The sequence below is a fragment of the Mustela erminea genome, chromosome 14 (assembly GCF_009829155.1).
Source record: "Mustela erminea isolate mMusErm1 chromosome 14, mMusErm1.Pri, whole genome shotgun sequence".
In the NCBI taxonomy this organism is placed as follows: domain Eukaryota; kingdom Metazoa; phylum Chordata; class Mammalia; order Carnivora; family Mustelidae; genus Mustela; species Mustela erminea.
The window spans coordinates 2,616,893-2,629,438 of NC_045627.1; the positions used below are offsets into that span (position 1 = coordinate 2,616,893).

General features: G+C 38.7%; 1 protein-coding gene across 1 annotated transcript in view; it reads right to left on the bottom strand.

Annotated features, from left to right (window-relative positions):
• Positions 1–3,275: 3,275 nt before the first annotated feature.
• Positions 3,276–12,546, bottom strand: part of LOC116573276 (zinc finger protein 33B-like) — a 30,420-nt gene continuing 21,149 nt past the window's right edge. The window contains 6 exon segments of the mRNA XM_032313321.1: positions 3,276–5,814; positions 5,816–5,902; positions 5,904–6,601; positions 6,604–7,466; positions 7,779–8,057; positions 8,059–8,194. Coding sequence (XP_032169212.1) covers positions 5,659–5,814; positions 5,816–5,902; positions 5,904–6,601; positions 6,604–7,466; positions 7,779–8,057; positions 8,059–8,194 — 2,219 coding nt within the window. The 3' untranslated portion in view covers positions 3,276–5,658.

The following is a 12,546-nucleotide window of genomic DNA, read 5'->3' on the forward strand; positions in this document are numbered from 1 at the left end:
GTTGTCCTCACACAGGCAAAAAGCCAAGGGAGTTCTCTGGAGTCTTATTAGGGCACTACTCCCACTCATGAGAGTTCCATCCTCATAACCAAACCTTATCCAGATACCATCACACTGGGGTTTAGATTTCAACAAGTGAATTTTAAGGAAAACACCAATATTTAGTCTATAGAAATTCTATTTTATATTCAGTAACTCCTCCAAGATTTTAAGGAGTAACATGATTAAATTGAGTGGAATGCCCAGATATAGCTGTAATCTGAGCCCTGTTTTAAGGCCATGGAAATTTGACAATGATGCATTTCAGCAGATATTTAAGTCAATTCAGAACGTAAATAGTAGAGGTACAAAAGCCAATCAATGCCCTTTTGTCTTTGTTGTACAAATTATTTAAGTATGTTCCCCCAGTTGGGCCAATCTGTGGACCTTCATTTCCATCATTTTATGGTCTCCTCTTCCTGTATCCAAGTCCCTCCCCCTTCCTCAATCTTTCTTTTTTTTTTTTTCCCTAAGATTATTTGACACAGAGAGAGATCACAAGTAGGCAGAGAGGCAGGCAGGGGTCGGGGGGTGGGGAAGCAGACCCCCTGCTGAGCAGAGAGCCTGATGCGGGGCTTGATCCCAGGACCATGGGATCATGACCTGTGCGGAAGGCAAAGGCTATAACCCACTGAGCCACCCAGGCGCCCCCTCATTCTTTCTTGCTGCATCTTTCCTTTTTGTTGTCACTAGACAGACCTCAGGGTTTTTTTCTTTACTCTGATCAAATTTACAAATTTCCTTCCCCAGAGATCCTCCAGGCAGGATCTTCAGGGCCATGGGCCAGCTCCATGGTAATAGTCGCTTCTTACAGATTAAAGATCCTGGGCTTAAGTCACATTCGAATAATCCCCTTTGCTGAGGCACAGAGTGTGTCTTTTCCCCCCTAAACAAGAGGATGAGAATTTCTTTCCAACACAGGCACAGGGAGAAGACTGGAGCAGCAGGAGTGTGCTTAGCCCATTACTCAGTGGTTGATGGATCATCTTCTGTATGGTTGTCTCTTTTTTTCTACCATGCCCATCATCTTCTCTCTCTCCTTTCTCTCTGTAAAAATTCCCTCCGAATATTTTGGACTTCTAACCATGTAAAGTCACAAGTTTCTGTTTTTGTCACCTGTAGCATGGACCTGGGTGGTCAGAAAGGAAAGCACCAGAGCCCAGCAGTCGACCTCTTTGGCAGTTGTTGCTTCCTCCTGGGAATGCCAGTCAATCTCCAGGGGGTCAGGGTTCACAAACAGTAAGGTCATTTGTCTATAGCCCCGGTCAAAGCCATTAAGCTCCATAATTCCAAGATTAGACCCTTGGGGTAATGATAAAACAGCAGTGCTAAGCAGAACTTAGGTTCACTGGCTAAAGGTTTTGCATCAGAAGAGCATTTGAGCTACTTTCTCTGGCGATTTGGAAGGGATCTCTTTTCTTATCACCAACTGAGCCACAGGATACCATAAATGTGCACCTCAACACCATCGGGCATCAGATGTGTGCACAACGGCAGCAAGGGAAGGAGTAGCAGAGGAAAGAGGGAAGGGGAGGCTCCTGCCCTTACCTGAGCAACAGCTTCTTAGACAACTGGAATGCCACGGTCATCCTACCGGAGCTGGTTGTCTTACCTTTCCAAAATTTCACAAAGGACAGCTGCATGTCATCCCAGCAGTACACAGTAACAAACCAGGCTATGCATGCATAGCCTGAGCCGTCAAGGATAGTCACCAGACTGTGCAGTAACCACAGAGTTCTAGCCAGATCTTTGGTAGGTGGGGTGCAAATGCAGTTAGGGAACAGTGTTGTCACTGCCTTTACAGGAAGGAGCTTCACAGCCACACTGAACCCAAAGGGAAGTCACCTGGGGTATGGCCAATTAACAATTCTCTCTTAGGGACAAGAGCTTTTTAGGGTGGGAAGACACAGTGACACCCCAAAAAGGTGGCACTACAGTGTCGGTCAAAAGGCAGGACTGGCAGCAACTAGCAGCTCTGTCCCAAGGGGCCTTTGTCATATCACAGAACCAGTCAGTCAGTCAAGAACAATTAGTTAATGATAACTAGATGAATTACATCTTAGATGGTGACCTTCATCTTGGATGGACCATCCTGTTCATTATGATAAGTGTATTAACTGCCTCCTATTCACTCGGTTGGTGGTGGGATTCCATCTTGGTTTCAGATGCAAAAGAGTCCATTATACTAGGCCTTAATTTCAGGCCACAGTTACTATAATTTAAAATATTCCAAAGACTATAAAAACATCTCAAATGTTCATTAATATTGATTATATTTTCAGTGCAGAAATCTATGACAAAAACCGTAATATAGAAACAAGATGTTATGAAGAGAGGTAAGAAATTTATGATACTTCCAAGAAAGATAATACGGCTTTCAAGAGCAGAAAAGCTATAACTGAAAATAGGTTTAGTGGCTGTCAATATGCAATTTCTGAGAATGCATTCTGCTTCCCACCATGGGAAAACTGGTACTAAATAATGTGAGTTCTTAATTTTTTAAGTATAGAAGAAAGCAGCTTCACAGATTCATCTACACTGCTATATGCAGGCAGGGTTGTTTAATACACTTTATTTTTTAGAGTAGTTTTAGAGTTACAAATAATTGAGCAGAAAGTACAGAGTTCCTATGTACGCCCTTCACTTCTACCCACTGCTACAGTCCCGTATTTGAATTTTGTATTACTGTGGTACATTTGTTACAACTGGTGAGCCAATATTGATACATTATTACTAACTAAAGTCCACAGTTTACCTCACCGTTTACCCTTTGTGTTTTATACTTTATGGGCATTGACAAGTAAATGACATGTATCTACTATTATAATATCCTACAGCATTGTTTCACTGTCTTAAAAATCCTCTAAAATCCATCTATTCAAACTTCCCTGCCTTGCCCCGAAACCCTGGCTATCACTCTTCTTTTTATTGTCTCCATATGCTTCTGCTGTTATCAGAATGCACTATAGATGGAAACCAAAGTGTAAAGTCTTTTCAGATTGGCTTTCATTTAGCAACATGTAAGTGAGTTTCCTCCATGTCTTCTATTCCTGAGAGTTCATTTCTTTTTACCACTCACTCAATCACTGTACCTTATAACCTTGTTATAATTGCTTACCAGTGTCAAGGTATTCTATTGTTGACTCCTTGGAATTTTCTACCTACAGAATCATGTCATGTGTGAATATAGACAGTTTTATTATCTCTTCCTTCCAAATCCAAGATTATTTTCTTTGTAATACTATGTTAGCAAAGACTTCCAGAAGGAGGCTGAAAAAGAGTGGTCAAAGGGGCCCCCTTCCTCCTTACATTACCGGAAAAGCATCTATTCTCACCATTAAGTACAATGTTAGCTATAGGGCTGTTGAAGACATGTTTTACCGAGTTAAAGAAATTCCCTGTATTCCTAGTATGCTGAGATTTCTTATTGTGAATGTGGGTTAAGATTTTGTGAAATGCTTTTCTGCACCTATTGGTATGATCATATGGTAATTTCTTCTTTTGCCTGTTGATGTGATGGGTTACATGAACTGATTATCAAATGTTGAACCAGGACTGCATACTTGAAATAAACCCCACTCGGTCATGGTGTGAAAATGTATACTGTTGGATTCAATTTGCTAATGACTTGTTGAGGATTTCTGCATCTATGTTCCAAGACATAGACTTCTATCTGCAGTTTCCTTTTCTTGTAATGTCCACCTTGTTTTGCTACTACAGCAATGCTGGCTTCACAGAATGAGTTAAGAAGTAGTTCTGCTTTTACTTTTTGGAAGAGATTGTAGAGAAATGGTATCACTTCTTCCTGAAGTGTTTGGTAGAATTCACTAATGAACACATTTGGGCCTGACACTGATTTGGAAGATCAAGTATTAACTCAATTTCTTTAACAGCTATATGCCTAGTTAGATCTTTCGGTGAGTTTTGGCAGATTGTGTCCTTCAAGGAACTGGTCTATTTAATTTTATCTAGGTTATGAAATTTGTGGACAGAGAGCAGTCCATAGTATTATCCTTTTAATGTCCATGGAATCAGTTGTTACGGCTTTCCCTCATTCTCTTGTCAGCACCTTGTATCTTCTCTTTTTCTTAGTTAATTTAGCAAAGATGTTTATCAGTTTCATTGACCTTTTCAAATAACTAACTTTTGGTTCTACTGATTTCTGCTCAAAGAAAGTTTATGCTGGATTTAATCAGCTCCTTTTCCTAGTTTCCTAAGATGTAAGCTTAGACTCTTTGTGCAAGTTAAGACCATTTGTTTCTGTAACCTGGTTTGTGTAATCTCACTGATGGTGTAATTTATTATACCACCTTTATACCCTGTCAGTCAATAAATGCCCCACTCCAGCCCCACCCGCTCCAGTCTCAACCCACCTTCTCACAGAGCCAAAAATCTCCAACGACTCAGATCTGTCTCTGGCTACACTGGCCTCTGCCTTAGAGGGCAGCTACTTGCAGAGGGTTTGTATAAAATTTGGGCTGAGGACTAGAGGACTCACATATGTATACTCAAGGCACTCCTGGTTTGGCATGAACCATGAGTGAATGGGGAAAATGAGACTAGGAACTAGATATCCCTCTACACTGAATACATTCTACTTGCCACTTTGCCATTTTGATTTATACATTCTAAAGTGTTACAAATGAGCTCTGTGGGCCTCCTTTTACAAACTGCTCAGCCCTTACACACATGGGCGATGTGCCTGATATGGTAACAACTGCCAAATTAGGAGTGGCTGTTCTGTGTTCACAACTAGATTAAGTTTCATGATGCATATGAAGCACATATAGTTTATATAAGGTACCGTATGTGGAAATGCAAATCCTGCACACTTGAGGGATGCTTCACATAAGGATTTAAGGCTGTGGCCCTAATTACTCAGTTTATTTCTGCTTTTAAAAAGCTTCATATTCACATGATTGCCAGAATGAGGGTTGCAGTACGATTAACACGAGGGAACTTCTTGTGATGAAATCATGATTCCCTTGTAATTCTAATGTAACAGAAACTCCAGATTCCTTTTCGATTTTGTAAGCTGTGTTGATGGTTACTCAAACTATTAAGTGATAAAATTTCACAGAACTACACGTACACACAAACTGCATGTAAAAACTGAAGTGAGAATAAGGACTGTATGTGACTTAGTACTGTGGTACCATCAACTCCCTCTGCTTGACAATATACAATGGTTGTGGAAATCAGCCACAGAGGAAGCTTGCTGGAGGGCATGTGAGAATTCTATGTATGACTGAAACTTCTTGTGATTCTATTTTTTTCTATTTTTATTTATTAGTTAGTTAGTTAGTTTTTAAAGCTTTACATGGCACAATATACTTCTATATATTACAATTTCTTATGTTTCCCAAAGATAAATATGGCATCAAAACCCAAAACTCAACTTCTAATGTTGTGTTACCTCTAAAAATAATCTTCAAGCTATATACCCCAAAATTGAAAGGTTTCTCTTTAATATAAATTCTGACATAACCTAGTTTGTATTTTTGCTAAAAAAGCAAACAAAGATACTTTTACAAAATAAAAAAATCTGTCACGCTTTATACCAGTATTTGCTTGGTAACATTCAATGGAATGTTACTTAACAAGAATGTCCTGCATTTGTCACAGTCTACCTTGGAGTAAAATAAGGCCAGTTTGTGTGGAAGAAGGTTCCCAAACATTCAGGATGTCAACAGAGCTTCTGCCAGTGTGAATTCTTGTGTAATGGCTGCTGAAGTGCAGCTCGACACTCCTAACATCCACTTCAATTGTAAGATTTTTCTCCTGTGTGTGTTCTCTGATGTACAATGAGGTTTGACTTCTGAGAGAAGGTTTTTCCACATGTGTTACATTCATAAGGCTTCTCCAACCGTGTGTGATCTCTGATGTTTAGCAAGGTCTGACTTACGGTAAAAAATTTTCCCACATTCATTACACTGACAAGATCTCTCTCCTGGGTGAGCCCTGTGAGGTACTGTGAGGGATGATTTGTGACTGAAGGATTTCCCACATTCATTACATTCATAGGGTTTCTCCCCTGTGTGTTTTCTGTGATGTAAAATAAGTCCTGACTTCACACAGAAAGATTCCCCACATTCATTACATTTATAGGGCTTTTCTTCTGTATGAGTTCTCTGGAAGACAATTAAGGCGGACTTATGATAGAAAGCCTTTCCACATATATTAAACTCATAAGGTTTCTCGCCTATCTGAATTCTCTGGTGCTGTGTGAGCTGAGACTTCTGACAGAAGGTTTTCCCACATTTGTTACATTCATAGGGCTTCTCCCCTGTGTGTGTTCTATTATGTTTAGTTAGGTATGATTTATTATAGAAGATTTTCCCACATTCGTGACATTCAAAGTGTTTCTCCCCTGTATGTGTCCTATAATGTTGAGAGAGGGTAGACTTATGGCTGAAGAATTTCCCACATTCAGGACATGCAAAAGGCTTCTCCCCTGTGTGAGTTCTCTGATGTACTGTGAGGTCAGACTTCAAGCAGAAGGTTTTCCCACATTCAAATCATTCATAAGGTTTCAACCCTGTATGAATTATCTGATGCCGGTGAGAACTGACTTGTAGTAGAATGTTTTCCCACATGCATTACAATCATAGGGTTTATCCCCTATGTGAGTTCTTGGATGTTGTCTAAGGTGTGACTTCTGACAGAAAGATTTCCCACAGTCAGGACATTCAAAGGGTTTTTCACCTGTATGAGTTCTCTGATGTACTGTAAGGTGTGAATCCATACAGAAGGAATTCCCGCATTCATAGCATTCATAGGCTTTCAGTCCTGTGTGTGTTCTCTGGTGTTTAGTGAGGTCTGACTTCTGATAAAAAGTTTTCCCACATGCATTACACTGATAGGGTTTCTCACCTGTATGTGTTCTCTGGTGTAATGTGAGGGCTGACTTGTGGCTGAAGGCTTTCCCACATTCACTGCACACATAGGGCTTCTCTCCTGTGTGTGAGCTCTGATGTTTAGTGAGGTTTGACTTCTCCCAAAAAGTTTTTCCACATTCATTACTCTGAAAGCGTTTCTTTCCTGTGTGTATCCTCTGATGTCAAATGAGGTGGGATTTCTCCCAAAACGCTTTCCCACATTCATTACATTCAAAGTGTTTTTCTCCTTTATGAGGTTTCTGAAGTTGTGAAAGGCATAAATTCCTCCCGAAATCATTCCCACTTTGATTACATTCATAGTGTTTCATATGTGCCCCATGATGTTTCAAAAGGGTAGACTTTATACATAAGGATTTTCCACAACCACTAAATCCACAGTGATTTTCCTCTGAGGAATTTATCCGATGGACTAAGAAGGAGTTATCAAAGAAGGTGCTCCCATATTCATTACACTCACAATCATTACCTTCTGCAATCTCTCTCTTGTACATACTAAATATTGCCTTTTCAAGGAAGGTTTCTTGATAAATATCGCCCTCGACCTGCAAGGACGACAAGAAGCCTGGTTCGGTGTTAATGCTTCATTCCCCTTTATTTCGTCAACTTCCTTAGCTTATATGCGGCAGGGTGACCAATAAGGGGCCAAGCAATAGGGAGAGCCAATGAGAGTCTTGTTACTATGCTGATTAAATTTGAAACAGCCAATGACTATATCCTCCTTTAGGCGGGCTTCACCAGAAAGTTCATTGTTTACTTGCAGCGTATTTTGCTGGCAGTGAGCCAAGCGCCATCTTGTAATGGCGGGGACTTTCCCGGCCGGAGGCGGTCCCTGACAGGTAAATATTATAATCAAAATTTTGCTCTAACATTTGAATCTTCTCAGGATGAATAGGGTCCTCATCATGACTCAACATTTTCCCATTTTTAAAAAATTCACTTTTCTCTCTAGTATGAGTTTTCTCACGTTTAATACTGAGTAGCAATTTTCCACAGGCATTAAATTCATCAGTCTTTTTTCCTAAACAGTTTTTCTTATTGATAAACAATTCTGAAATACAGCTGAAATTCACTCCATGTGAGTCCCACTGACAGAGGGTTCTTCTGGAAGGAAGACTTTGTGTCCAAGTTAAGTGGTTTTTCTACTACATTACCTTGTTCTTTAGTTAGTGTTTTATTATTGATGAATGCAACTTCCCACACATGTTTAGGCTGGTTTTGGTGGCTTCTTTCTTTCTTGTGATCAGTTTTCCAGATTTCTAAAAATAAGAAAAATTAACCTTACATGGAAATATTAACACATTTTTTATGGAATGCAATATATATACAAATGCCCTATATTATAGCTGACTTGGATTTCTTTTTTAGTCTACAGAGAAGAAAATAATTTTAAGCACATTTTTTTTTCTATTCTTGAGTTTGATATGAACCACAGAAATGAAAACAAGAAACAAAAGCCTGGCACAGTACAAAAAGGGAGCAGAAACTGCCTATTACAACGTGAACATCTGCATTCTGATGTCTAAAAAATAACAGCACCTGTTAAAATCTGAATGTCTCCATCTCCCCTCTAAACAAATGTATGGATCAATATAAGGAGAGCAAATAAAATTACCTCCAACAACCCATGCCTTTGGCATAACTAGGAGATACAAAGTACTACTAAATTCAAATCACCACTAAGAAAAGAAACATTTAAATACAGAAGAAACTGATAATGAGCCCACATCCTTTGAAAGAGTCAGCTACATACTGTAGCAACCACACATAAAGAAGAGACAGGGAACTCAGAGATGATTAAATGCAAACAGAATCATTCCCAGAAAGGGGAAGTCTCACTATGAGTGGGGCAATACTGAGATGACATCTCAGTTCTGATACATGACAATTCAGACCACTGGGAACTCCAAGAGTATATGGGAACTAAGGACACAACGCTTAGTGATCTAGGTGAGGAATAATATTGTAAAAAGGACAATGTGACCTTGGAATAGACTTAAATTACAAGGAGCCAGATATGAACTGAATTGTCCCTCTCCCAAATTCATATGCTGCAGCCCTAATTCCCAAGGTGACTGTATCTGGAGACAGTGCCTTTAAGGAGGCAATTAAGGTTGAATTAGGTCATCAGCGTGTTGGGCTAATCTGATAGGAGCAGCACCCTTATTAGAAGTTGAAGAGACACCAACTTCCTTGCTCCCACCATGTGCACACACAAAAAAGCGATGTGAGGCTACAGCAAGAAGGTGCTGTCTGCAAGCTGAAGAGATAGGGCTCACCAGAAACCAACCCTGCTGGCACCTTCACCTTGGCTTTACAAACTCCAGAAGTGTGAGAAAACAAATTTCTGTTATTTAAGTCACCCAGTCTGTGGTGTTTTGTTGTAGTAGTCCAGGCAGACTGACAGAGAGCCCAGATAGAAAAGAGACTTCACTGGAATTTTAATAAATAGCATTGAAAAAGGCTCAGTGATGACAGAGCAGAAAAAAATTACAATAAAACTAAAGAAAGAAGAAATGGATCACAAGGAAGACCCTGGCTAAAGAAGGTAGTCTGCAAAATAAATAAAAATTTTAAAATAAAATTATATGCATATATGTAGGATTATAGTTTCTATAGAGGAAAAACCCTAGAAAAGAGAAAATTAAACCCAAAAGAAGTAAGAGAAGTAAGGAATAAACCCAAACACAGTAAGAGAAGTAAGGAATAAAGATCATATGGAAAATAATGAAAACAATGAAATACTATACACATACTTCATTTCCAATATAAAAATTTCCTATATGTTGATTTCCTACAAATTCTGTTTTCATGAACATTCAGCTTAAAATAGTTTCTAATTTACCCTTCAAATTCTTCTCTGAACCATCAAGTTATGTAAAAGTGTGCCATTAAGTTTCTAACTATTTAGGAATTTCTGTTATTGATTTTTAATTTGGCTAGATCTAACTCTACTCTGGTAAGAAAAAGTATTTTATATGACTTGACTCCTTTTAAATTAATTGAGATTTGTTTTAGATCTTAGAATGCGATCTACCTTGGTTTACGTTCATGTGTTCCTGAAAAGAATGTGTATTCCACTGGTTTATTTGTGTGTAGGGGTGGGGGATATTTTATAAATGTCAATTAAGTCAATTTGGTTACTCAGTGTTCTTCTATTTATCAGGAGAGAGATATTGAAACAGACTGTAACTGTGCGTCTTTTTCTCACTCAAGTTCCATCAGGTTTTCCTTTCTAACACTTTGAAAAACTTATCTGTCATCCTAGTAACACTAGGTGCCCCCAAGGCAGAGGCCTCTGACAAGAGTCATTAGAGATGTACACTGTGGATGGAAAGGACTTTACATAATCCAACCCAGTCATTAAACAAATAAATAAGCAAGGAAAAATAACAACAGACCCTTTCAGAGAAAGAAGGAATCAGTATAAGGCTAGGTACAAAATATCTAAAATATCCCTTTTGTCCAAACAAAAAAAAAAAAAAAGGAAAGAAAAAGAAGAAGGAAAGAAAGAAAGAAAGAAAGCTTTGTCTTGTGATTCATAAAACAAAGAGGAAAATTTCACATATATGGGGGAAGGAGCAGGCAACTAACTGCCCTTGAAAGAGTCCAGATATCAGACTTAGCACTTCTCAAAGCAGTTTTTACAAACACACCCAAAAGGCAACCATGTTCAAGGAAGTAAAGGAAGGTAATGATGGCACCCTCATCACATAGAGAACATCAAAAAACTGAAAAGAATGAAACAAAAATTCTTAATTTGAAAATTATAATATCTGCATTGTAAATTCATTAGACAGGAATTATAAATTCGTTGATTCAAGCTTATAGAAGATGAATTAGTAAACTTGAAGATACATCAATAGATATCATTTACACAGAAGAAATAATAATGAATAAAACCAAAGAAAGCCTCAAACAAATGAAAGACAGTGCTACCTGCACCAACATATTCATAATGGGAATATCAAAAGAACAGAAGGAAGAGTGAGAGGAGAAAAATCATTCAACAGAATGATGGCAAAACCCTGGAAACTTAAGAGAAAAATAATATGCAAATTCAAGAAGATAAACTCCACGTGAGATAAACAGAGATCCATGCCAAGATGCATCATAGTAAAAATACTAAAAAAGAATCACAAAAAAGAAAACTTAAGTATCAAGAGAAATACAACTCATCACATATAAGGAACTCCAGTGAGACTGATACCTGACATTTCTGTGCGTTATTTTTTAAATTTTCCTTTGGGATGTCTTTCATTCATGCTTTACTTACATGTGTCTTGTTTAATTCTGAAATGTTTAGGTATTTTTCTATTGCCTTTTTTTAAGATTTTATTTATTTATTTCACAGACACAGATCACAAGTAGGTAGAGAGAGAGAGGAAGGGAAGCAGACTCCCCACTGTAGAGAGAGCCTGACTCCGGGCTCAATCCCAGGACCCTGAGATCATGCCCGGAGCCAAAGGCAGAGGCTTTAACCCACTGAGCCACCCGGGTGCCCTCTACTGCCTTTCTATTACTGATTTGCAGTTTGATTTCCTTATGCTAAGAGAACATAGCACAATTTTGGTTCTGCTAAATTTACTAAGGTTTGTTTATGGCCTAGGATATGTTGTATCTTACTGAGTGCTCCACAGGCACTTGAGAAGAATGCATATCCTGCTGCTTCTAGGTACTATCTACAAATGTTCATTCAATCCCACTGGTTAATGGTACCATTCAGTTCTTCTACATCTGCCATTAATTTATATCTGCTGTCTGAAAGTTCTACCAATTGCTGAGAGTAAGGTGCTGAATTCCCCAAATATAATTGAAAATTTGTTTATTTCTCCTTTCAGCTCAATCGGTTTTGATGTGTGTACTATGAGGTTCTTTCTGTTGTTTGGTGGGGTCACATTTTGGATCACAGTCTTTTTCATTGGAATACTGCTTTTTCTCCAATAATTTCCTTTGCTCTCAAGACTAATTTATCTAATATTAATGGAGTCAGTCTTGTTTTTTTCATTAATGTTTGCATAGTGTATTTTCCTCTTTCTCATTTTTTAAGAGATTTTATTTATTAATTTAACAGGGAGAGACACAAAGAGAGGGAACCTAAGCAGGAGGAGTGAAAGAGGGAGAAGCAGACTTCCCGACAAGCAGGGAGCCTGATGCAGGGTTGGATCCAGGATCCTGGGATTATGACCTGAACTGAAGGCAGACGCTTAATGACTGAGCCACCCAGGTACCCCAGTGTATCTTTTTCTATTTCCCATCAAACTCACTATGTTGTATTTGAAATGAATTTCTTTGTAGATAACATATTTCTGCCTTTTGTTTTTTGTTTTATCCAGTCTGCCAGTCTATACCTGAATTGGTGTGTTTTTAAATTTTTTTTAAAAGATTTTATTTATTTATTTGAGAGAGAGCATGAGAGAGGAGAAGTTCAGTGGGAAAGGTAGACTCCCCATGGAGCCTGGAACCCAATGTGGGACTCCATCCAGGTACTGCGGGATCACGACCTGAGCCAAAAGCAGTCGCTTAACCAATTGAGCTGCTCAGGTGCCCTGAATTGGTGTGTTTAGATCATTTACATTTACAGTAGACACTGCTATGTCAATGTTTAAGT